The sequence below is a fragment of the Pleurodeles waltl genome, chromosome 7, assembly GCF_031143425.1.
Source record: "Pleurodeles waltl isolate 20211129_DDA chromosome 7, aPleWal1.hap1.20221129, whole genome shotgun sequence".
In the NCBI taxonomy this organism is placed as follows: domain Eukaryota; kingdom Metazoa; phylum Chordata; class Amphibia; order Caudata; family Salamandridae; genus Pleurodeles; species Pleurodeles waltl.
The window spans coordinates 68,511,039-68,538,087 of NC_090446.1; the positions used below are offsets into that span (position 1 = coordinate 68,511,039).

General features: G+C 42.4%; 1 protein-coding gene across 1 annotated transcript in view; it reads right to left on the reverse strand.

Moving 5' to 3' along the window:
• The window catches only part of LOC138246808 (uncharacterized), a 176,890-nt gene that overhangs the window by 128,358 nt on the left and 21,483 nt on the right, over window positions 1-27,049 (reverse strand). Inside the window, 7 exon segments of the mRNA XM_069201570.1 lie at window positions 6,605-6,811; window positions 9,328-9,477; window positions 13,474-13,670; window positions 13,860-13,923; window positions 17,224-17,388; window positions 19,073-19,182; window positions 19,508-19,622. Of these exon segments, the coding sequence (XP_069057671.1) occupies window positions 6,605-6,811; window positions 9,328-9,477; window positions 13,474-13,670; window positions 13,860-13,923; window positions 17,224-17,388; window positions 19,073-19,182; window positions 19,508-19,622 (1,008 nt within the window).

The following is a 27,049-nucleotide window of genomic DNA, read 5'->3' on the forward strand; positions in this document are numbered from 1 at the left end:
TGGCTGTAAAAGAGGTCCATGATGACCGAAGGATGTAACCCTTTGAGAGCTTTGGTGGGCTTTGCCAACAACCAAGTTCAATACCAGCCCCAGAAAAGATTGGATTTGAAGGGGTTGTAAATGGAACTTGGCCGCAGTTATGGTAAACCCAAGGTTGTGAAAAATTGAGATGGTCGCTTGGGTATAATAGAGACACTGTTGGCTGCTTGAACTCTTGATCAGCTAGTCATTGAGACATGGGAAAATGTTAATGCCCACCCCTCTCCTGAGTGGGCCGCCACCACCACCAGGGACTTTGTAAAGACCCTTGGGGCAATGGTGATGCTAAGGGAAGTGCTTTGCATTGGTAGTGCCAACCACATACCCTGAAACACAGGTAGCTTTGTTGAGCAGGATGTATGGGGATGTGGAAATAAGCATACATGAGGTATAATGCTGCCATGTAATTATCTCGCTGGAACAGAGGTATCACATCCTCCAGCATCACCATGCAGAACTGTTCTAAAAGAACATACCTGCTGGAGGCAGAATGGGTGAGAGTGAGCTGTCTATGTTTGGAAAAAGAAAAGAAAATAAGTACACCCCTTTGCCCAGTTGGTGCATGGGTTCTGCTTCTATGGAACCCTTTTGGAAGGGCGTTTAGACCTCTTCCTCTAAAAGATTGACATGATCTCTAAGAACATGCTTCAGGGCTGAATGTTGGTTGGCTGTACGAGAAGTTCTAAGAAGTAGCAATACTGAACAAAGGCTAATAACCATTTGTCTGGTGTGATTTCCTGCCGGGGGGGAAATCTTGGAGATTTTCTCTGACAGATGTGATAGTAGGAAGGTAGGGGAGTCCCTGTTTGGAGGTGGAAGCCCCTTATCCACAGTCTTCTTTAACCCTGTGCCTGTTATTGTTGCCCCTGGAGACTCCCGCGGAGTAGTTCTATGGTGACTGCTGGTGGATGGGAGGAGTATTTGTAGAGGTAGTCTTCACTACATGTCCTGGTTTTCTGCCTCTGAATAGATGCCCTGAAGGGAGATGTTTGAAGGGCACCCATGGCGTTGCTAGTGTCTGTGTCCATTTCAAATTTTTCCAGCATTTGGGCAACCTTCTGGGGAAAAAAAGGTTTTTGCCGTCGAATGGTAGGTTGCGCAGATGCTGTTGCACTTCAGGTTTAAAAACAGAGACATGGAACCAGGTGCGGCAGCGTACCTCCACCTTAAATTATCTCCGTGTAAGAGGAGTGGGGTGATTCCTCGGGTGAGTATTATCGAGGGGACGTATGTGTTGGTGGTGGAGGTGTGGAGGCAGAGGCGGTAGAAGAAGAGCAGTAGAAAAAGAGGAGGTGAAGGATAAGGCGTAATATGGATAAGGATAGAGGCCCTGTCTCTGCATCTTTTGTGCTTGGGAGATGGAGGAGGCTCCACAGCAATTTCCCTCTCATAGGTTAGCCTCCTCTTTAGTCCCTGTTGGCTTTTTAGGAAGCTTAGTGGAGATTTTGCTGGTCTGCTAATAAATGAACATGCACTTTTGCCATGGATTTAGCTCCTTCTGCAGCTGCTGATGGTAGGCTGTTATGATGCTTCAGAGCCTTTCGTCAAAGGTGTTTTTAGCACCAAGTGTGCTTTCGGGGCCAAAGGAAATTAGACTTTAGAATTTGTCACTACTGTGGGTCTCTATTTGGACAGAGAGACCTTTTGGTGTCAAAGATCCCTGGACTTGTGAAGTATCTTTGGGCTCGACAGGAAGCTGGCTTGATCCCCAGAGGAGGGGGCACAGTCAGCTCCAAAGACCTTGGTCAGTGACAAACAGGGCCAATAACATGGCCAATAAGCTTGGTGGTGGTATGCTGGCTTTTTTCAGGGAAGAACCTCGACAACTGACACACGTGGGATCATTGCTGTGCCTCAGCTCAAGGACCAATGCCCTGGACTGATTTATATATTGGTGAGGACCATACTTGTGGTGCATGTTCTTGTCTATGGCTTTGAGGCGCCAGAGGAGAAGACCATCTCTGCACTGAATGATGACTAGAGGGGCTGTGCCTCTGAAAGGTCAGTTTCTAGTGCCTCAACACTCTGTCCCCCAATGCATTGGGTGTGTCATCTGAAACCTGTCTCTGAGCCTCTTTGTGTGCCCATCTACGCTTGCGTCGTTACTGTAGAGTCTTCTTTGACTAGAAGGTGGGCGGGTATCGCACATGGTGTCATCGTGGGCAGGGAAGTGTCAGAGATTACACAGTTCCTGGCCGTCCACAGGAATTTTGAGTGGCACTGGAGACAGTACTGGAAGAGGGTCCTTTCCATTACTGTGCATGCATTTTTTAAGACAAAGACTTCCTGGTGAGCAGTGCGGAGCCCTGGGATGAGCCTGATGTGTTGCCAGTGAGGCATCCTTGGGAGGCCGGTAGTTAAACAATGTATTGAAAGCCAAGCAGATCCGAACATCAACAATTGAGCCAAGTTTTGTTAACACTCGGTACTAGAACAATCATTTTGGCCAAAGGAAAGTGCTGAAAGTTATGGAACACTTTGATCAGTCAGTACACATCCGAACCTAGTGGTGGAAAAAACAATCTAATTGGAAGTGAATAACCATGTGGAAACAAAAGGAGGAGTTGCTAAACCTCAGAATCGTTCTTCTTTAAAAAAAACTACTTGCAAACGTCTGAGCCCAGCACTACATGGCAGGAGTATACAAAGCATGTTTATCTACAGCAAAGCATGAAACAAACATATTATTCCTTGGACTGTATCATCCCTTTCTTCTTGGTCAGACTGAGGTATTGTCTCTTGCAAGAGACTTTTTAATTGGGCATGGGTCAAAACTGAACTTAATAATTGACTCTCTGCAGGTAGCTCTGTCAGTGACAGTGTGATGTGATCTACACTGTTCCTACATTAAATGAAGCCAAGTTCTCACTCAGTGTGAGAACAGAGTTAGAGAGTGTGAAGTGATGGATAGATGGCTCCCTACACTGGATGAGGACTCTGACACACTGCTATAGCCCCTCTAAAAGTAAGTGTACTTTCAGAGCCTTCATAAAGTGCAGGAGGACCTTTGTACATCACTTCACACATTTACTTACAGTGTTTCAGAGTGAGAACTCTGACACTCACTGAGTGCCTGTGAAGTGATGCACACAGTGCAACCAGCACTCACTGAGGGGGTGACAGTGCAAATGTAGCGACAGCTCTATATCTGTTAATGAATGTGAGCACTAAAGCTCACACTAAGAGAATGAAGAAATGTGCTGACTGTTTCATGCATTAAATTAGAGGTGGATATGCGAGGAGATGAAGAGATTGCTTTCTGCATTCAATCATCGGTTACTGTGCAGGAAATTCAACAGCTCCCTGCATTCAATGAAAGTTGACTGTGTGAGAAGATGCAGACTTCTCCCTGCATTCAAAGAGAGGTGATTCAGCAAGGAGATCACAGACCCTTTATTCAGAATTGACTGTGCGAGGAGATGCACACACATCTCCCCATATTCATGAGTGTTGATTGGACAAGCACAGACTGTTCCCTGCATTTAATGAGAGTTGACTAAGCGAGGAGTTACAGAGATTGATCCCTGCTTTTAATGAGAGTTGACTAAGTGAGAAGATGTACAGATTGCTCCCTGCATTCAGTGAGAGTTGACCGTGTGCGGAGATGTGTAGGCTGCTTCATGAACTCATGAGTGGTCTAAACCTCCCTCTGGAGTTGAAAGTGTGAGAGAATGTGCAGATCTTCATGTTTACTCACTAAAGGCATTTAACACTCCCGCTAGAGGTGACAGTGTGAGGAGTTGTACAGACTACCCCTTGAACTCAGTGACTGTTTTAGCACTTTCTCTGGGGTAACAGTGTAATGAGATGTGTTCACTACATAATTGATTCAGTGGAGCCTCAAACACTTACTCAGAGAATGAGTGTGAGGTGATGCTGAGAACACTCGTTTCACTACATGAGGTGGTGAAAGTCTGAGATGGCTTACACTCGTTACTGGGTGCGAGGTGATGTATAGATTGCTCCCCTTACTCACTGAGAGCTCCAAAATCAACTGTAGGTCACACTGTGAGGGACTCATACATTTCATCCTGAACTCAGTGAGGGCTCTAACCCTCCTGTGGGTGGCAGAGTTTGGTAACGTACACTTCACACACTGAATTAAGAGCCAGATGTATGACATTTGGATCTCAGACTCACAATTTGCAATCTGTTTGGGAACTGCAAATTGCGAGTCGCAAAACAAAATGTACAACAGTGTAAAGCACACTGTTTGCGATTCCCAATGGAGTCGCAAATGACCTACCTCATCAGTATTCATGAGGTAAGTCACAATTCGTGACCCCATTGGGAATGGCCGCTAAATAAAGCAGGTTTTTTTTTTTTAAAACAGTCCATTTTCCTCACAGGAAAATGGGATGCATTACAAAAAAATATGAGAAGTTTTCATTTCATTTTTTCAGAGTAGGCAGCGGTCCATGGGAGCACTGCCTGCTCTGAAAAAAGTTTTGCGCCCCTTTCACAAAGGGAATGGGGTCCATTGAGAACCCCTTCCCTGTTTACGAATAGACACCACTTAAACTTGGTGGTAACTGCGAATGTTTTGCGTTCGCATTCACAGTCCCAAAACATTCTCACATGTCAGTGAGATTCGGTATAAGGAAGGGATGCCCTGAACACGCTCCTTCCTCGTACCGAATCGCAAAAGCAAAATGTGATTTGATAAACAAGTTACCAAGTCGCATTTTACTTTGTTACATAGAAAAAAAGCATTATTCCAGTCGTAAAAGGACTGGAAAAATGCTCCGTATATCTGTCAATAAGTGAGTGCTCTAGAAGTCTTTCTAGAGATCAGTGATATAGAGACTGCCCCCAGCGCACAATAAGGGCCCTAAAAATTCTCTCTGGTGTGACACCACAATAAGAAGTACAGACTGCTCTCTGAACACAATGAGGGCTCCAACCTTCTTTCAGAAGTTAACTGCGTGAGGGAATATACAGACTGCTCCCTGCATTCAGTGAGGACTTTTATTCTTGTTGTGAGGAGAAGCAAGTCTATTCCCTGAACTCACTGAGGGCTCAAACACTCCCCCTGTAGAGGGCAAGAAGATGGAACATGCAGACTGCTACCTGAACTAGTTGAGGGCTCTAACAGGCCCTCTGTTGGTAAGAATGTGAGGTGATATACAGACTACTTCCTGCACTCTATGAGGGCGATAACACTCCTTCTGAGGTCTATAGTACTCCTTCTGTAGATCAAAATGAGATGTGAGGTACAGACTGCTCACTGCACTCATTGTGGACTCCTCCTTGGGTAGCAGTGTGAGGAAGTGTACAGTCCGCTCCAGTGATTAGTTTGTGCCGGTGTTTGCTTACTTATGACAGTCTATCTGTTTTTGCATGTATTACATTCGTTTAACAAATAAATACATATCTTAAAATATTTCTAGAGCATCTAGGCCATTCTTACTACTTCTGGTGGCCTGGAAGTGTCCAAATTGTCACATATATAGGAGTGTGAGGTTTAGTAGGGAGCTTTATAGTGGCATGTGGCAAGGGGGACAGCAATGCCTGGGACCCTGGCACTTATTTAGTTGCAAATTAAGCACTGGTCTGTTCCTTTCATTCTGTGAGCACCACAACACACTAACTGTGGATGTGAATGTGAGGTGAAGCACCAACTACTCTCAACACTCAGTGAGGGCTCTAACTCACTCTCTTTAGATAAGATTGTGATTTGATGCACAGGCTGCTCTCTGCACTCAGCGGGACTCCAACTCAATCTCTTCAGATTAGATGGTGATTTGATGCACAGGCTGCTCTCTGCACTCAGCGGGACTCCAACTCAATCTCTTTAGATAAGATTGTGATTTGATGCAAAGGCTGCTCTCTGCACTCAGTGGGGCTCTAACTCTCTCTCTTTAGATAAGATTGTGATTTGTTGCACAGGCTGCTCTCTGCACTCAGTGGGGCTCTAACTCTCTCTTTAGATAAGTTTGTGATTTGATGCACAGGCTGCTCTCTGCACTCAGTGGGGCTCTAATGCTCTCTCTTTAGATAAGAGTGCGATTTGATGCACAAGCTGCTCTCTGCACTCAGTGGGGCTCTAACACCCTCTCTTTAGATAAGATTGTGATTTGATGCACAGGCTGCTCTCTGCACTCAGTGGGGCTCTAACTCTCTCTCTTTAGATAAGATTGTGATTTGATGCACAGGCTGCTCTCTGCACTCAGTGGGGCTATAACACTCTCTCTTTAGATAAGAGTGTGATTTGATGCACAGGCTGCTCTCTTCATTCAGTGGGGGCTCTAACACCCTCTCTTTTAGATAAGATTGTGATTTGAAGCACAGGCTGCTCTCTGCACTCAGTGGGGCTCTCACTCTCTCACTTTAGATAAGAGTGTGATTTGATGCACAGGCTGCTCTCTGCACTCAGTGGGGCTCTAAGACTCACCCTGGGTGATAATATGATGATTTGTATAGACTGCTCCCAGGGGTCAATGAGGGGTCCAGGTCTCCATCTGTGGGTGAATGATTGTTAGTGCACAATCTGCTCCCTGCACCCAGTGAGGGCTTTGACACGAGTGAAAGTGTGAAGCTGTATTACAATGTACACTTGGCCTACCTGCACCAAGCTATAAACGTCAGGGTCTCTCTCAGGCCTCCATGGCATGATGGATCGGCGTCTCCGGGATAACGATGGGCGAACAAAATCAACAGGACGGGGCATTAGTTCACCGATCAAAGAGAAGCCTGGGCAGTGCATTTCCACCTGGTCTTCCGTTTGGTAAGGGTAGCCCCCAAAATAACCAGGTCGGATCATGTTGAACACCTAAAGGAGAAGAGATAATTGAACTTGCTGTGACAAAAATAAAACAGATGTTTTTCTGGGACACAGATATGGACAGTGAAAGGTTAGTGGCAGTGAATTACAAGGCTATGAGTCAGTAAAGCACTTAGAGTGACATTATAAACAGCATGATAGAAAGATTAATGGTTTACTGAGGTCCCAAGTGCAGGCACATTTTATCACAGGCTTGTAATTTCCTAGACTCCTAGCAACACATGTCTTTTAAAGATGTGTTTAATTTACAGGCTGCCAAGTTATTATTAAAAGCTGAGAATACTGCAGTATATATTGTCTGATCAACATTAGTGTCTACTTCAAAGAACAGAAAACTATTGCTGTTTTATATTGAAGTCAATCACTAAACATTTTTGTCAGTTTATTTCTCCATTTAAATATATTGTTTTCCATGTTGAGCTTCTATTTTGAAAGTATATATTGACTGAACCATGTGTTTTGTGGACGTTTCTCTTTGTAATCATCAAGTTGCAAAGAGCAATGTTGTCTGTTCTCAGGCTGTTTGGGAAACAAGAATTTACTCGACCAGGTGCAGGCTGGATTCAGACTAAAACACAAAGTTACAGCTTTGATTTTCTTCATTTAGTTTTAAACACCAGTAGGTCAGCTTTGCATATAATGCTGTATTTTCTGAAATTACATACCATCTCCCAGACATTCACTTTCATAAGTTCAGGGAAGTCGGAGGAACTGTCCCCCACTGGCTCCATTCTTTTCTTGCAAGATAGGACTCAAGCTGTCATGTTGGAGAACCACAGATCCCACTCAAAAGAGACAAGACAAGAACAAGTTCCTTCAATCAGCCCCCTTGCTGATGAGCAGCATTGTTGGACCTTCATCCCTGATAATTGATTCCTTTGAGTTTGAGTTTTATCCATAGGCAGACAGTAACAGATTGATCTTTCGAACCTAAGGCAGGATCACTGTTTAAACACTTCAGGAGAGCTTTCAGTGTTCTCTAATTGACATAGCCAAATGAATGAGTGAGAATGAGTTACGGTACAATGCACAGGTTCTAATAGTGAGGAGTAAAACCATTGATGGAATCCTATAAAAAGGTTTCCCCTGCCAGCTGCAGAGATGGCGGGAAAGGTTGAGACTGTTGATTGCAGATTGGTTTAAGAGCCACAAGCTAACCAATTAACAGGTTCCTGCATTGAGGACTCCCAGAGAACTGCTGCCTATGCAACTTATGGATTTAATGGACTAGGGCGATTCTCTCTAGGTTCGCCTGCCCTGACCAGGATGCTGCAGACAATACAGTGTTGCAGCCAGGTTAGTTCTGGGCATTGGGAGAGTGGACGCAGTTTAGCCAATCTTTATTTAAATGCTTGTGCATTGCACACAAAGCATCTTATAATCAAGATCCCCCCTTCTGCAATTTTAACATCTGACGAGTACACTTTCAGCTAATTAAAAATCGGCAGCCGCTTATTTGCCTAGGATGCTTGATCGTGGCTGAGCAGATGGCTGGATTTGTGCTTGCAACTTTCTTATCAGATAAGGAGTGACTACAATCATGCAAAATTTAGGAGATGGTATAATGTCCGGCCCACGTAAATAATCTTGACCAGCATTCTGTGGTGTTAATTTGGCATAGTTGCTACTCACTAGCTTCACCATACCTCTCTGGGTCATGGTTTGTGCTTAATAAAAAATATAAATCAATATAAATACATAACCAGTTTTTGTGTTTTTTTTCACTTTTGCATAGAGGGCTGAAGGAACTCCAGGAACTGACTAAACTGAATGGTGGCGTATTTTAACTGAAGACCTGCTGTGCTAAGAGGCTAGAAGGGATGTGAGCGATGGAAGATGAAAAGGATATCAGATTAAGTGAACGTATAAAACTATACATGGGTAACTGAGAATAAATAACATGAATGCTTTTCACTGAGCCATTTTGAGTGAGATCAAAAAGACAACAAACGTGAGTCTTTTATGGTCTGTGACACACTGCGGTCTAGTGCTTAGAAAACACTCTATGTACAGACTGCAGACCAAATGAGTGACACTTACTTGGCAACAGAGAAAATTCTGCTGTGATGTGAAGGGGGAGAGAACGCCATACTGTCTGTTTTTTGGTGCTATCCAACCCTCCAAGGAAATTAGGGTAAATCTAATGAAGATCCACTTAGCATAATTTCTCCCTTTTAAACCATTTTTTGTTGTATTACAATATAAAATGCAGACCTGGAGTGTTCTTCTAGCCTAAAACTTAGTGAGAATGCATCTTTTTGTTCCTCTGAGATCCTTCTCAATATCTTTCTCCAGTAGAGCAATTATAACCTATGGGGTGAGTCATTCTAAGTGTAAGTGTCTTAAACCTTCTGAGGGATGGAAGATGAGAAGAATGGAATTGGACAGTGTTTATTGCTGACCTCAATCATATGTCTATATTCTCCACATGGCCTCTTTTCTGTTTTCAGCATCTTCTGTCAACAGTGCCCATAGCTTGGGCCGGAGCAGCAGCATTACTAAACCTTGTCCCTAGTGAGCTCCTCCTTGGGTTTCATTAGTACTGTGCTCTTATCCACAGCACGAACAGTGCATAGAGAACCGGCATCCGAGTGCAGGTGAAGGGAGATATCAGCCCCAGGTAACGCCTCTTCTTGAGAAAATCCCAAGGTCACCTGCGAAAACCCAAAACAGGAGTCAAGAGGCGTCTCTTTGCCTCTGCATAAAATTGAAACATGACAAATTAGATTCCAAATACCCTGGCGCATGGACTATCAACCTGTGTATTTTCAAACTGTTATTTATCCAAAATAATGATATTAACAACTATTCCAATATGTATGCCCCAGTTCTGCTGTTTAGGGCTTCCTAAAATAATTAAAAAGGCAGTACTTTCAACCAGGTTCAAAGTACTGCTGAGATACCTTGATCGTTCACTGGGGTTGACGGATGGAGGATCATGTGAAGGCATTGTTTCCATGGACCATCAGGACTCACTTCCATCCTACTGTTTCTTCCTTAACCACTACCTTTAGAACACATTTCCCTTTCCTCTCCCTCCCACCCTTTCTAAGCTGGTCTCAGCCGCCCTCTGTGGCTTCTGAATGCCACGGATTGGCCTGAAAATGTTAATTTGCTCCCAGAAAGACCTTTGCCTTGGTACATTTAAGGATGTCTTTACGCAGGTGGCCAAGCAACGGGCGAAATAAACTAAGCTTGACTGCCTGGTTGGCCATATAAGGTCCAACATCCCGTTGTGCATCTCCCACTCCAACACATCCAAAAAAGATGTGCAGTTAGACTTGGCCACACCTACTGCCCAAAAATTAAGGGCAAGAGAATCAGTCTCACAGTTGACCCAGTGGCTGCCTAACTGAGGGAACCTTCAGCAACGATATGCCAACATCAGCTACCCGCATCATTCAGTGGCGTTTAAAGCCAAGTCAACAGGTTACCCTGGAAACACATTTTTTTTTAATTGACCAATTTCTACTGGTTAATTTGATGCTCAGGTAAAGTACAGCAGACTGAGAGAGGAAAGTTCTGTAGGATGTGGTCAACAGTGGAGGAATGTTTGCCAGGACTCACGAAAAGGCACATGTTCACTAGTCTGCCAGACAGGCAGCAGATCGAGCTCCTATATCTCAGGCATCTGTAAGAGAAGTGTCCTTTAACAGTCATCAAATAACCTTTTGCCTTGTGTAATTTATCAAAACTGCAAAAAGGAAGGGGTTTCAAAACACTTCACCTAAATAAACCTGCCCATACCTATGCAGATGTTTGATCTGAGACAATCTTTCAAATGAGTGCCTGCAAGGATTAGGAAGCTGCCTGGAGGGTCTGGTGCTCTGCTTTTATTGGCAGGATCCCCTAACCCCTTATTGTCATGAACATGATCTGCGTTTGTGACTAGTTAGTTGTCCCTCTGGTGGCAAGGAACTGCCTTCCATTTGCTTGCATCAGTCTGAGCTGCTCCACCAAAACATGGAGCCAGGATAACTACTGTTGCGTTAATATCTTCTCCAAATGAGGCAGGGAATAAACCTTCACTCCATCACTGGAAGTGTCATGAAAGAACTGATGGTGCTGGTCCAAGAGTGCACTGGAGCATATTCATGGACATGGGAGTTTGTTATACCTTTGGAAGCTGCCAATGTCTTATACTAGGATTCTCAAGTAGCAATAGATGGGTCCCTGGTATTGTGGAAACTGGCAATATCTCTTCCTGACCATGTGAAAACCTTCTTTTTGGTGCATGAGGAAACTGGTAATACTTGTTAGAAGGGACGTATTAAGGGACATTCTTGTTAATGGGAGTCCTGGTATTGACCATAACTGTTACTGGAGAAATTATAAGTAACTATCACAAGGCTTTTTAAATCTGATCATCCAGAGTACTGGGCATGTGGTAAGTGCAATATTGCAATACTGGGCACATTGAACTTTCTACAACTGAGACTAGGCATATGAGGCATGCAAACATCTAACACTGAACATATGAAAATTGTTAATTGAGACTTGCTTCACTATGAATGTTATTAAAAATACTTTTACTAGAATAATGTAGGCTCCCTTCTCTAAACCCCTTCATGATTTTACTAATGTTGCTTTCCCTCCAGTGGTGTAGCGCAGGCCCTATTTCAAACAAATAAGTGCATCCAATCACTGTTGTATGGGCAGTAAAATACAACAATTACGATAAAGTGGGCTACCCAGGCATCTGAGTCAATTGGCCACTGCACCTTGTGCACCATTGATAGTTACCCAACGCACCTCCATACCACCACCACCTCCCCACTGCCCTCTATGCCAATTGATTTGTTAGTTGATCAGAATATCTCTTCTCATGCATGTGGAACCATTTCAAGAGAATATGCAAAGCATCACCTTGAATTGTCCCAACTTATATCTAGTTTGCCTGTAAAACGGAGATTACTTTCTGACCACACTGAAAGAGAAGATGCAAATATCTGTCCTCTGATATAGTCATGAACAGGGGACTCCAAGTGGGGGCATGGGATCTTCTGATGTCACCAGGATGATTCACACATGAACAGAGTCCTCCACGATACCCAAACTCCACCCCTGTTCCAACTGCATGGAATGCGAGGCAAAGGAAGGGATCTACTGGAATAGCTTGCTATTTGACAGTCAGGTATTTTCAGAGACTTCTTTGTTTAGTGGCATCTTTAAGTGGGAATGGAAGGGGGAAGACAGTGCTGTCAACCAGTTGATTCAGGCTGTTGAAGCACTGGTTTTACTTGTGTTGTGGGTGAGGGTGTGCCTTTCTGAAATGGAAGAGGAACTAAGGATCTAATTTACTGTTTGGTGGACAGGACTCCATCATTAACACAATTGCTATCATGTCTGCCTCATTACAAGGGCATTGCATCCAAATGCACTTGTAATACGATCTAAGTGATATCCACCAAAGTCTAAATCAAGCCCCAAGTGATTGTTCTATTTGGCTATTTGCCAAACAAAAGAAGGTGTTTGGGAGTGGACGTCTTGGGAAGGGATGTGGTCCAGCTCAGAGTGCACCAATTTTTGTACCACCTCTAAGCTGTCAAGCTAAATGCTGACCCTGATGGGCACAAACTTGTTTTGCTCCCATTTGTTTTTATTTTGATACACCATTTTAATAATTAATAATACCAACATATGATTCACATAAATGATGAAGCATTAAAAACATGCCCAAAAACTAGGTGGCCATTCGTAGAGCTGCTCTGCAGCCTGAATTACTCCCTCGGTCCACTAGGCACAAACGGCTGTGCTATTCATGTGTAGAAAATAGCTATCCCACTGCTCCATCAGCATTGCCCCAAAAATGATGACTCTAACAGAACCTGCAGTAGCAGTTACAGAAATAATAGCAGCAGAACATTTTATTAAGGCAAAAGAGTGAGCCCTTAATTGCATGAATTGGTTGTGGTGGTCATGTATGCATGATCAGAAGGTCACATGTTTAATTAGTGGAAGGACCGACTCCAAGCATCATACTTCTCCATGTGGATTAACTTAGTATACATAAATTGGCAAATAATTATACCTGTTAGGTCAGGCGCATCATAACTAAAACTAACTAAATTACTACTGCTTTTATCATCACCTGTGGTTAAAGTAGTCCTTAATGCTTTGTAATGCAAGCATTCTTTCAGAAGTGGAAGGGTTCATTCAAGTAGCCAAATCATTATTGAGAACTAAATAATGCAATTGGCTGAGCCAAGTCAAATTTAGTCAATCATGGCTAAAAGAGGTTGGTCGAAGAAACGATTGGTTGAAAGGGATGTACCGAAAGCCCACGGCATCCATAGTAAAAAACAATAAATCTCTTTGAGAGTTGTGCTATAAAAGACAGACCTCAATTGTCCCAGACACTGATGTGACTGAGGATAGGTTTAGGAATAACAGACCTTGGGTGAGACCTTCATCTAGAAGTGCTTTGACCACACAAACCTCCCACTCAGGAGGGGATGAAGGTTCATCCCAACTGCTTAGGTCACCCCCTCTCATCATTCACAAACTAAATTTTTTATAAAGTTTCAGTTTTGATGAGAAAATCATTTGCCATGTTTTGTTAAGTGTTTGTAACATCTGTACTGAGTTAGCAGCATTCTAAAGATGAGTAATATGTGTTGACTTGTGTAGAAAAGGCACTGAGTGCTCACCTCTTTCTTGAAGCACTTCACTACGTTGAGATTAGTTGTGGCAGCAGCTACCTCACCATCCTCAAAGATGGTGTAGACAAACACCTTGGTCGATGGTGCCCAACCTGTGCTTACAGGAAGTTCAATGGAGCAGGGGCCTTTCAGAACTGAGATGAGGGGTGCAAATGGAAAGGGAAGGTTGTGATGCAACGGTACAGCTTCAGTCAAGGGATAAAAATGAGAGACAATCAGCTATGCACAAAGTATAGAGGTGAGCGGCACACAGATCTGTTCAATAAGAAATTTTCGATCGCTCTTGAATCAGGCAGCAATGGGGTCGGAGCAGGAAGGAAGCCGTTTAAAATTTGCTACAGTAAAGAAACAGAGTAAAAGGCCACCACACCTACCTTGCTCTTTGTCAAATGCTATCTTCTTAGTTCCTTCGTGAATGATTCCTGCTTTCGATGAAACCTGGGGGAGAGATTGAACCAGTCAGTGTCCTATTATCAAGGGCCATAATGCAGGTTACCTATGACTCAGGTCTGTGCTTCTATGGCCATATGAACCCTGATGACACTTAACTGAGGTCACCCGATGATCATACACACACACACTTATGTCCATCGAATAACCCCCACAAGGTCTTGAGCCTCCTAAAGAACACATAGCTTTGACTATTCAAGCTGTCATGTGGGGGGTTTAAAGGATAGACCACAAAAAGAGGGATAGAGGGGTGTTATGGTCCAGTGTATGTCCCCAGATAAAGCTATAAAAAGTATTGTGATACACTGTTCCAGGAGGAAAAAATGAAATGAAAACACACAAGAGGGTCCTCAATTGTAGGAGCAATTAACCTCACACATCCAAAGGATGTCATGCTTCATCATTGGTACAGCTCCTCGTTAGACCGGCGCTGCAATGTCTGACGGGCTCCACCCCAATTGGGGGGGCTCTTTGCCGGAGATCTTTTATGATGATGGTGCCATGCCCCAGAGTTGAGTGGGGGGAGGACAGAGTGTGTAGGAGATCAAAAAAGTGAAAGAGATAAAATTGGCTCTCACAACCCCCAATGGTTAAATAGATTATTGAGCCAGTTGGAAGGTAGGGACCAAGATTAAAAACGTGAAGTCAGACGAGTGAAGTAGAAACAATGATCAATCACTCTAATGAGATCTATGAATCAACGGGAGGTTTTTACACAATTTGCGAACCAACCCTTTTCATCGGTCAACATGTTTCGCATCCTAGTGGCCCATACGGGTCCATTGATGCTTCGTCAGGACCAAAATTGACTTGCTATATCTCCTAGTCAAGCAGAACTAATGTGTCTTCTAAATCGGAGTACCAGTAATTACAGGTAACTACACAGATCTATATAGAACAGGTATCAAATTACTTACATAAGTCAGGTAAATATGTTTCCTAACTAGAGCCCTGAAAATGAAACAAATCAATTAATTATTGAACAGTGTAACGCAAGACATCCACAGAAGACATGAAAACGTGAAGTAGTGAGACAAAGTGTCCGTGGTGGCAAATGACAAAAGTGCACATAAATATGTAAAAAAGAGCTTACCACCCGCATTAGGGAAAAGTGCTCCATAGGACTACGTGGACCAATGGTCGACCACAATTGCAAGTCTAAATGGAGAAACACACCCAAATAGGCAGGAAAACATAATGTTCATTGCGAGTCGTAGTAAGGATAAGTCTGATTAAACCATTTCAACAAATATTTTTCAATCGAAAAAATCAGGGACAAATAAATTCGGAAAAATCAATGCTGGCTCATGCTGATCATGCTCAGTCAATACACACTTATTTACAATTATTTACAATAGCGAGGATACCCTAGATCTCGGAAATTGCAAAACTATTCTTCTCAAGTATATGTAGATCAATGTAAAAATATATATAGTAATGTCATGGGACTAATGTGGCCAAAAAATATATATATCCACGAATATCAGACTCCCATATACCGGCTGCGTGCTGGTCAAATCGCCGGTAATTGTAAGTTAATTAGAAAAGAGTGACTCTCGAGTGAGAGAAAGCTGCCTGAAAACCGGCAGATCTAATCACAAATGTGACGCGTTCGGTAACAAGAGCTTAGTCAAAGAGAGAAAATTGCCGTCATTGACGGTACAGAGAATAAGTATAAAAGTTAATGAATTGTGTGTTATTAGCCCGTAAAGGTCGTGAGATACAACTAATAGCTAGTGAGAAAGGCAGTTATTTACACACACGTGACGCGTTAGGTCACAACAGCAATGAAACCGAAAGAATTGCCGTCATTAACGATGCAAAGGACTTGTCTAAAAGTTGATGGGAAATACACTCGTAGCCCATAAAAAATCAGTCCGCACTTACTACAAATGCTGCCGTGACTGGTAAGTAAACCTGCCCGTGTCCGCGAGTCCTGCATGTTACCATGGCGATGGCAACCGGGAATCTTAAATCATTCAGCCCGGAAAAGAGACTATGTGAAATCACGTGGAGGACGCGTGACCGTGCGTCCCAGCAAGTAGTGGAAATAAACAGAGGACCACAGTAACAAGACCCGAGGGTGCATAGAACTAGAAAAAGTGTAAAAGAGCAAACGTTTCTTAGTAAAGAAACGAAATGAATGTCAGATATGACAGGCTAGGGCACTTTAGCCTGTTTGATATAGAGATGCAAAAAATACAAAGAACGGGCCTAATGGCCCAGATCAAGTCTAAATATCAAATATGTCGGGTTAATAAACCAGTATCTAATAGAAAGTGGCGGACAAGTCTGGATAATGCTAAACACTACAGTAGACACGGATATTGACCATGCTGATGGTTAGCTATGTGGTAGGAAAAGGAGGTAGTTGTTACAACTTAACAAGTAAATTGCAACTGTATGAAAGTTAATTATATATAGCTTACTTTTATTTATACAGAGACTTCAAACAAATGATCAGAATGTCTTCCACACACATTTTCTCATTGATAGCACTTCAACTTGGTCATATGCAGAGAAAATCAACACAGTGACCTCTAATGTTGAAAGGAAAAGAAGGTACGGTCTGCTCCAACAAAATAAGTAGCTTTTTGGAGACAAAAAAGACAAGAACAACAATGGGCTGTCCCTGGCCCTTGCTTTTGAGTGGCGTCACGTTTCGAGTAATTGTGTGTATAAGCATTTCTAGCTGGAAAAATTGAAAAAGCTTTGATTTTCTCAGTTTACAGGGCTTTCAAAATGTATACCCCCTGTCACGGTGGAGAAAAGAAGCTCTACAACTAAAAATTTAAGAAATGGTGCACTTTTCCTAACTCCCAAATAAGTCATCAAATATATCCATATGTTTTGAATTCTAAAAGCCCTGTAAGAGATTTGAGAATAAAGTTTAAAAGTTGGAATTGTTATTTCAAAAAATATAAACTTTCACTTTGAAAGAAATACTATTGACTCTCGTTTATCTAAATATTTGCCACCAAAATGTAAGGGACATAATTTTACTAACATCATGAAGTTCTTTTCGTGACTTTTAGGAGGACTGAAACTTTATAAAAACTTGCCAGAGACTCCAGTTCACTACCTCCTAACTTATCTCAAATTAACAAGCTTGTTGGGGTTCTGACTACCCCGAGTTCTGGGAACTCATCCTAAGGGTGACTGAGGAAGACCAATCGGAGGTATTCAGAGAAAAGAACTCACCCTAAGGTTGACTGAGAAGGACCAATTGGAGGTATTCAGGGAAAATATTTCACTCCCTGTTTGAGGTATTCATGGAGAAGAACTTACCCTTAGGCTGACTGGATAGGACCAATCACAGGTATCCAGGCAAAAGAAAGCCCTTCCGGAATCATCAGTCTCATATGATTGGTTCAGTCGCTGCGAACCCCACTCAGTAAATAGGTAGATAGTCTGGCCTTTTATCGGCGTGCCATCAGCACTGGCAAGCTTCATCTGTGACAAGAGAGGGAGATGAAAAAATGAAAAGTAGCTTGAAGAGAAGGGTCGGAGGCAGAAAGGTAGGAATGAGAGTTATAGAATTGTTAGAGGGTAGAACTGTCAGACAAAAAAAAAAGAAATGTTTGGGGTCCAAACGAGGAGGGAAGACTGTGTCAGAGAAGGAAATATAAATAAGGCAAGCAGCTTAAGAATGCGAGAAAGTGTGTGACAGGATTGAAACACAGGTTAGAGGATAACAAAGGAGGTATGTGAGGGCAGAAGAGATTGTACCATTTTAGAGAGGATATAGAAAGGAGGGAGATTCAAAAGAGGACAGCACAGATGAAGAGAACAGAAGAGCAAGAGATGAGACAAGAGACATGGGAGACAAAGAAAAAGGTGTTGTAGAGGAGGAGAGAGAGGTATTGATGGAGGACCCATGGAAAGTTTGGAAGAGGAGGAGAGAAGCTATTAAATGAGTAAGGAAGAGGGAAAGGAGTCAGGTGAGGGTAAAGATGTAAACAGACATGAGCAATGGAAAAATAATTTCTATTAATGGTGTCACTATCGGGACTTTGCACTTGATAATCATTTTTTTGTAAATGCCATGCACCTGACTTCCATTCCTGCAAAGGCCCTTCAGCAGTAAAGGTTGTAGTATACACAGTGTTAATTATGACTGTATGAACTGTGGTCCCATTGAAGCACATGACTGTTCTGTACAACCAACTAGTACGTTCAATTAGTGATGTGAAGGGTGCATTCTGTAAATCAATTTTAGAATTAAGAACAGCAGCACCAATTCACAGCTCATCGAAAAGAGGCCTCATCTCATGACAGGAGAGTTAGAAGATGACATGCCTCAAACCAGAAAGTACTCGCCATATTATGTTTTGAGTCTTTCATTTATTAATGTTCCTATTACTGATTTTGACTAAGCACTAAGACTTTTAAACATGTAGAATAATATATTGTTTGCCTTCCAATAGGCCTTTTATAGTTTATACATTTTTATAAACCTTGTTTGTAAGAACAAATGTATTACTTAAGATGAATTTGAGAGAGAAGAAGGTGGGATGCATATATAAGAAAGAAACAAAGATAAAGACATTATTGACATTAGGATGAACAGGGATAGGTGAGAGAAGACAAGGATGGCAGATTGGTGGCTACAGTGTGCAAGCGGATCGGTGTGGTGGGGTAAAAAGATACATAGGATAGGGAAAATGGAGAAGAATAAGTGAGAGAATGTGGAAAGGAGAGGGGAAGGAAGTCAAAGGTGTGAAAATAGAGGTAAGAGTGATATGTGAGAGACAGGGAAGAGCACAGACATGTGAGGGAAGACAGAGGTTGACAGATGTTAATGAGGAGATATCTAGAGCTGTATATATGGACAATGAAAAAGATAGAAGCGCTGTGAGTAAAGTGTATGATGAGACAAACGTGGAGAAAGAAGATATATAGAGAAATCAGTGATACGATAGAAAGGCAACAGAGAAGGTAAGAGGGGATGAAAATACCTTAGTAGAAGAGATGAAAAGAAGTGTTAGAGTGGAAGAAGAGGCAGATCTGAAATAAGATAGAAGAAAGAGAGATGTCTGAGGAAGAAGGAAGACAGTGCAGGAAAGAATGAAACAGGTTGGACAGCTGTGTCACAAAGACTGCTTCGTACCAATCCTCCATTCATTGTTTCACATACCCAGCCAGTGTAGGGTATGCCTTTCTTGTAGTACTCATCTGTCTCCTCAAACGTCACAGTTGAAATAACTGAAGATAATTGGCATGACTTGGATCCAGAGATGGTCACACCTGTAGAGGAGATCAAGTTAGTCAAGTGGAATCACCTAGAAAACATCTCAAGAAGACACTCAGATTAATCCTATATCCCAGGGGTGTTTATTAAATCTAACATGACATTATCCCAAACCTGTGGACAACGAGTCTGCCCATAAGCTGAAGAAGATACTTTTATCACAGCCAAAATCATAAATTCCTGCCTAGACACCCTAGCAAACATATCTATACTGAAGGTGCCCAGCTCCTAACTGAAACCTGTCTCACAACCTCGGTCTACAGATGCAATGTTCTTCACTTGGTCTTCAGGAGCATGTTCTTTTGTCAGACTGCAACCTACCAGTGTCGTCTTCAGTCACTGAGCCGTTTACATTGAAGGTCATCACCTCTGTTAGTGCCACCTTATTGAAGAAGTCCAGCTCCACTTTCTTGGAGAAGCATCCAGACCTTTCAAGCTGAACAAAAGACAACATATGAGAAACTATTCAGCTTCGAGATAGAGCAAGCCTAACACATGTTGATTTCATACATACCATGGATCAAGAGGGTTGTGGGACAGTTCATAAAGTTTTTGAACATTAACTTAGAGGGGGAATCAGGTACGCATCAATCTCAAGTAGGGAATTAACGAGCATTAAGCGCTTAGGGAAATGTAATTGAGTGCTAAAGGTATGTAAGAAAAAGAGACTGCACCCATTTCTAAAAAAAAAAAAGCAGGAAATCTGCACCGTAGATTACCAGTCTCAGGTAGGTGTAGATTTCTGATCTTTTTTCCGTTTTCTCGTTGAAAAATATATAACCTATTTTTCACCTGAGAAAATCTGCAGCACCCGTGTAAATGCACTAACTTTGTTTTTTTATTGCCACTGGGAGAACCTTTTGCCTCATGATCCCTTCTGCAACTTCCAAAAAATCTGCAAAATGATTTACGCCTACCGTTGACAGGAGTAAATGCCTGCCCTTACCTGGGGATGGAACAGGTCAAAGACAAGTTTGTGAAACTCACAAATGTGTAAGTTTCTGTAAGTTCATAAACACACAGCTTAACATCCTTTCCTGTGCAAACCATCACAAACACAAAACTATCTTTTAAGTCGGTATACTCTGGTAAAAATAAAATCTACTTGTACATGTAAGTCAAACTTGCACGTTCTAATATATTTAAAATTCGGATAAAGATTGTTCAATTACATAAACTGAAGAAACAATATGCATATAATATAGGGGTGTAACAACTGATTCCGTGATATAAAAACATATCTACTGTTAACTGTTGTAGAAGCCCTCAGTTCTTAGATAGATTGTTCCTTCACTGTTGCTTTGGCCAAAAAGAGTAAACGATGTGTTATTTTCAGGTGTGTGTTTCACACACCAACTTAAATGAAGCTCAGCAGTGCTATTTATTGGATACTTTTTATAGGTGTTTGGCTCCACTATAGGGCAACAACAACGTGTTTCTTTTATTTAATTATTAGGGCTGGCCTGAAAATGTAACTCTCAAAACACTAGGGACAAATTGAGCTTCACTTTCCATTGACTGGCCATGGCCTCTGGGTTTAGTGTACTGATGGACCATTTTCCAATTTCTGTTGAAAATCCTTAATATGGAGGGCAATCCATCAAATGAATTTCTCTATAATTTTCATTGTAGGGTGAAGTAAGCCCCGCCAGTGCAATTTCCTCCAAATTTAGCATGTGCCATCAAAAATTGAAAACATTCCCAACAGCACCCAACTATAAACCAGCTAAGAGAGTTGCTACCTTTAACCATTCCAAGAGCTGTGGCACCAACATGAGGTGGGAACAGAGCATAAAGGTGAAACACAGCTTTGAAAATAAGAAACTTTAAAAAATGGGGTAATTGATAAGGGGTCACAGAAATCAAGCAAACCTCTGAATTAGGCAAACTTTTTTTTAAACAAAAACGTTAGCATACTTCCTGTACCAAATAGATTATACAATGGGCTGTGCAGTGAACAGAATTCAAATTTTAAAACATATTAAAATACATCAAAATGGAATCTGGCATGCGCAGACAGCAGGGCCATTTCCGGTGGAAAAGCCACTGTAAAATTATAATTATTACACAATTCTGAGGGACTTTCTGAACATAGCGCAAACTCTGGTCATACAGATGATATTCAGATCAAAAAGAAGACAACAAGGAGTAGGTCCTCAAATTGATTAAACTGTTAAAAACATTGACAACAGTGGAGATATGGGTTCGGAAGACACTGCTGCGCCTAAATGCCATTGATTTATAATCTATTCTTCTGTACCTTCTCGGCACACTGGCCCCCTCACCTCTGCCCGCCTTACCTTGCCAGTCACTGGCAGGGCCTTTTCATTAGTCAAGGGGTAAACTCATCACTGTAAACTTTATAACATAGTTTTCAGATTGTAAGGGATTATCAGAGGTGAGGGTAAGGATGACACAGCCTCACACAACAGCACATATGTAAAGTACATGCTCACCCTTTTGGGACATCTTGGTACTCGTTCATTAATAGCAACCCAACAGATATCATTTTATCACCCTCAAAAGGCTAATAGGCGGAGTTGATCCACCAGAATTGTAAATTCGCTATGAGCTCATAAACAGATTCCTGGAGTGGATAAATTACTCCCCTGAGCCACTAGCCCTGTTAATGGATGTTGATGGAGCTCCCAATTTCACCAAAATGCACCCCACAGGAATGCTGGAAGGATTTTTAAGGCTCAAGGCAACAAAAATATTTCTCAGCTGGAGCTCTCTAGATACAATTAAAAATGGCACTTCTATGTGTGTTTTGTAATAAGTCACCATTAGGTGGTACCCTAGGACTTATGCTTTGCCTTGGGGAAGTGCCACTCCAGTAACCACCAGAAGAGGAAGGGATAAGGGGTGGGATGCTAACTTTTACTAAAAAGATTATGATTACTCCGGATCAATGTTCAAAAAGCAATTGGAATCCACTGGGTATCATCCTGTGAATTACATTTTCTCTCATGGAATGTCCTCTTTCTTCTGTGGAATGTCTTCCTACTGAAAGTTGGGGGCCTGTGCCTTCATAGGATTATTGTAATCTGTTGTACCCCCTTGAACAATGTTCTTTATCTGTGGGGGTAGATTCTGTGCTCTCCTTGCATAATATGTGTTAACCAAGTGAAATCAGAAGGTATAAAATGGGGTGCTCGGTCCCCTCTGGAGAGGGACACGAAAGGAGAAGGGCCTAATGCTATCAGTGAGTATACAACAGCCATGGGACATCAGGTACCATAAGGCACCAACCACTGGGACAACTACAAGCATTGTAAGTCTATTGGGCATTAATAATCTGCCAAGCACGAGTATTTAATGACATTTTTGTTAAAATTCAGAGATGGCATACTTTCTTTAAGAAATTACATAGAAAGTCTAACTTTTGTCGTACACACATGCAAGGAAGTGAAATATTCCAGAGAAAAAGAATGGTTTACATGTATATAAATGAACATGCTGAAATAGTGAGTTTCCCTTGAACTCAAACATGGTTTATTGTCTCAGCAAAAAAGAATTACATAATATTTCTTTTAGAAAATGTAACAAATATATAGGCTTAGGGCACGTATTTCCAGCCCCTGCACCTAGCTCCTCAGCCTTCCAATCCTCACACAAACAAGTAGTATTTCTAGAATTGTTTTAAGTAGTGGCAGTTCCTGGAACAGATTTCAGAACAGGATGCATTTTATATATACCTTCCAAGTAGAGAGAAACTCTTATTTTATTATAGAGTTGTTATAAATAGTGTAACCTGAAGAATGTGGCGTCACATTTAAGGGCTTAACAATATGGGTTGATTTTGTTCAAAAGCTGACATCTGTAATTTGGTGTAAGAACTGGCCACATACAAAGTTATCAGCTGTCCATAAATGTCTGAAGTACAGCCATAGCTGGACATAGTTATCTGGTAAAGATATTAATGACTATGTATATAGAATATAATGTGAAGGAACACACTTATAAAATAAGTACTATTTACATGTAGCATTTTTAACACCAGACTGATATGGTAAATATAAAACACCTAACTCACTGGTCTCAGTTGATCCACCTCACAAACACAAAATGCTCCTCTGCTGGCATTCAAACCCACGTCCATCAGCTTTTACCAACGTTAAATCTTTATCATCAAAAGTACAGTGTCCCCATAACATTCTTTGTACCCATAACATTCTTATAGGTATTTCTTGAATTGGGTAGACATCTTTGTCCCTTTTTCATTACATAGCCTAAATATACGGTGAAACAAATGTTGTGGGTATGATGGCGCTCCATGATTTAGTTGAATTATGTTTGTTTGATTTAGCAATGAATGCAGTGCTTAATTTGAGCTGGTGGTTTCTGGTGCTCAACACCAGCAATTTATTGTCAACATTGGCTCTTATAACAATGTGCCACCTGATGGCACTGTTCATCTAATTATGTGAGGCGCACAACAACAGTTGCTTAATAAACATACATTAAATGTACTAATATCTGCCGCCCAAAGCAATAAGAATAGCTTGGGAGGCATATATTAGTCATTGTTAATGTATATTTAAAGTCTGAACTGTCACACTTGTATGAGTGTGATGGTTAGTTGGGATGGTACTGTCACTGGAAGCGCTAGTGGGGGCAATTGGTGGTACAAGCAACAGTGGCCTCCTGAGAAGAGCCCTGGTACTTATTATTTTTTTTACAAATTAAGTACTGAATGAATGTTATGTATATGTCAAGTGTGCTAATAAAGCATCACAAACCCCTGCTAAGATACATAGATTCCCTCATGCTTACACACATTTTTATTTCCTGTTGGGAGAATTAAGTTCCATTTTCAGAGGACTTTAAAAAGTGTCTTCTCTCATACATCCATATGTCTCATAATCACACTATCAGTTCTTCTGCTGTATGAGTATTAAAGTATATTATCAAAAAAATACAAAGATCAATGTGTTTGGGCTTGCAGGAAAAGAAAGACCATTGTAAGGAATTCAATAACTCATATGCCCCATTTTCGCAATTTTGTGTGCAGGTGTAAGTGTTGAGTAACCTGCAAAGAACATATATTGAAATGATGTACTCTTTTAAATGACTTTTGCAAGTAGCCAGCTTCAATGTAGCTGGAACAGCAAAGCCTCCTGCGTGACATTTTAAACCTGCCGCCCATCCCTGCACGGCCTGTGAAGTAAGTTACTGGTGATTGAAACCTTTTCCCTTCTGGCCTCAGTGCACAAGGATTATGTGTGCACACTGAGGACCATTTAGCTATGGACTGAGGCCTATAGCAAGATTCTACTTTCAGGACAGGCACACCACAAGTGTCCTCTGTAGTGATGGATTCGGATTCTGCCTGACTGAGTTCCAGTGGCTGAGATTAATTCAAGCATTCTTTCCATCACTGTGCTTTTTGATGCCCTAGGTGTGATGGGTATGCCAAGACGTGTGTCCAATGCTCAGTGGCATGTGCCACTGGAATTAAGCTATACCTGGCTGATGAGCCCATAGAAAGGGCAAAACCGGTCCTGCTTGCTTGTGTTTCGGTTCAGGGAGGAAGTAGTTTGGCAGTTCAGGCTGGACTGTTCTATTGGAGTAGGGTCAAGACTGATTTGCATTTGGCTTGGTGAAAACTGAGGTGGCATAGTGGACGAAAAACAGTGGATTGGGATGCAGCCTCAAGTTTTCTCCTATGGCTGAGATTAATTTAAGTATTCCCTCCATCACTATGTTTTGGATGCTCAGTAATGATGGTAGCTACTGTCAGGGCAATTGGATTGACTGAATAGACAGTTGGGTAAGTGTGTTAACTGATACTGGCAGTACATGACATTTTTATATTTTCCATGCACAGAGTGGTTGGCCGGTTCTGGTTGGCCGGTTGGCCTCGCCTGTTCAAAAGGTTTGTCCAATCTAATTTCCGGTCCTTCACTGTATTCAGTGGGCATGGTTAGGCACATATGCATATTGTAAGTGTGTTGTAGAGTGAGTTAGGAGTTTGACAGTGTCATGGATGACTGTAAGCACAACAGAATTGATTTTGGATCTCCACTGTAAGCAAGGTGTGCAAAATAGAGGTTGGAGGAAGTCTGCCAAATTAGTGATGTTTCCTGCGGGCATTCCAGAAACCTGAGATAGGGATAGCCTTTGGTCAGGTCCTGCCTTTCCTTTCCCTTGCGGTATCACCCTCATCAGGTTGATAGGTGATGTGTACGTACAGGAGACAGATGTCTCTATCTCTTTAGAAGTGCAGTTAGTCTATTACCTTGACCTGCCCTTTTGTTCTCCTGGATATGCAAGACCCTAAAGGCTGATGAGTGTTGTAGAAAGTACCCTCTTTCTGGGCATGGTTATCACCATTTTCTGCCGGTTGTCAGTGTGTTTGACTGTGTTCACTGGGATCCTGCTAACGAGGACCCCAGTAATTATGCTCTCTCCCTTTAAACTTGGTTACTTACACCCCTCATTTGGTATACTGGTGATCCCATGTAAGACCCTAGTATATGGTACCCACAGCATTGGGGGTACTAGTGGATCCCCAGGGGCTGCAGCATGTATTATGCCACCCATAATGAGCACATGCAAAGTGTATCTTCAGGCCTTCCATTGCACCCTGAGTGAAAGGGTGCATGCACAATACAAGTCACTGCATGAGGTCACTGTAAGTCACCCCTATGGTAGGCCCTCCAAGCCCAGGGGGCAGGTTGCAAGTACCTGCGTGTGAGAGCACCCATGCACTAGTAGAGGTGCCCTCACAAACTCCAGTTCCATTTTCCTGGACTTCATGAGTGTGGGATGCCATTTTATACGTGTACTGGACATAGGTCACTACCTATTTCCAGCTACATAATGGTAACTCCGAACCTAGGCATGTTTGGTATCAAACATGTCAGAATCACACCCAAATACTGTTGCAAGTATTGGAAGTATGATTCCATGCTCTCTGGGGGCTCCTTAGAAGGGATGTATGATGGAACAACGCATGCGCTAACCACACATGCCTGAACAACGCGTTCGGAACAGCGACCACTTTGTTTCCACGAATGCCTTTACGACGCATGCTTTTACAATGATTTTCCGTTGTAAAGGCATGCTTAGTAAAGGCATGTGTGGAACATCATGCGTGGTTTTCACATGCCATCCCCCCACCTGCCCTAAAAATACAACTACCCCAACACCCCACCCACCCTAAAAACTCTCCCAATACTTTCCACCTACCCTGAGCCCTAAAACCTACCCCAACCCCCATCTTAGAAACAACTGACCCCACCCAAAAAATAAAATTACCTTTCCCCTAAAAACAAAGTTACCCCGACCCCCACCCCTAAAAACCCACCCTAAATACAAAATTACCGAGACCCCCCCACCCGCCCCTAAACACAGAATTACCCCGACCCCCCACCACCACTCCTTAAAAAAAAAAAAACACCCCTAAAAACTACCCCAACCCTCTCCCAGCCCCACTTACCTGACCACGTCATACCCCGACCCCCCCACCCCACCCTAAATACAAAATTACCATGACCCCCCACCCGCCCTAAAACTTGCCCACCCACAATACAAAACTACCCCGACCTCCTACCCCCGCCCCTAAAAACCCACCCTCCCATCCCTGACCCTAAATACCCACCCTCCCATCCCTGTCCCTAAAAACAAAATTACCCCGACCCCACACCCCCAAAAAAACCACTCCTCCACCCATCCTAAATACAAAATTACCCCTACCCCTGCGCCCATACTCCCTAAAACAAAATTAACCCGAACCCCCCCACCCCACCCTAAATACAAAACTACCCCCTGCCCACTTACCTGACCGCGTCATCTCCGGATGCTGACTCTTTTTTCTCTGCCTTAACCACGCATGTGGGTTGTTCAGCACATGTGTGG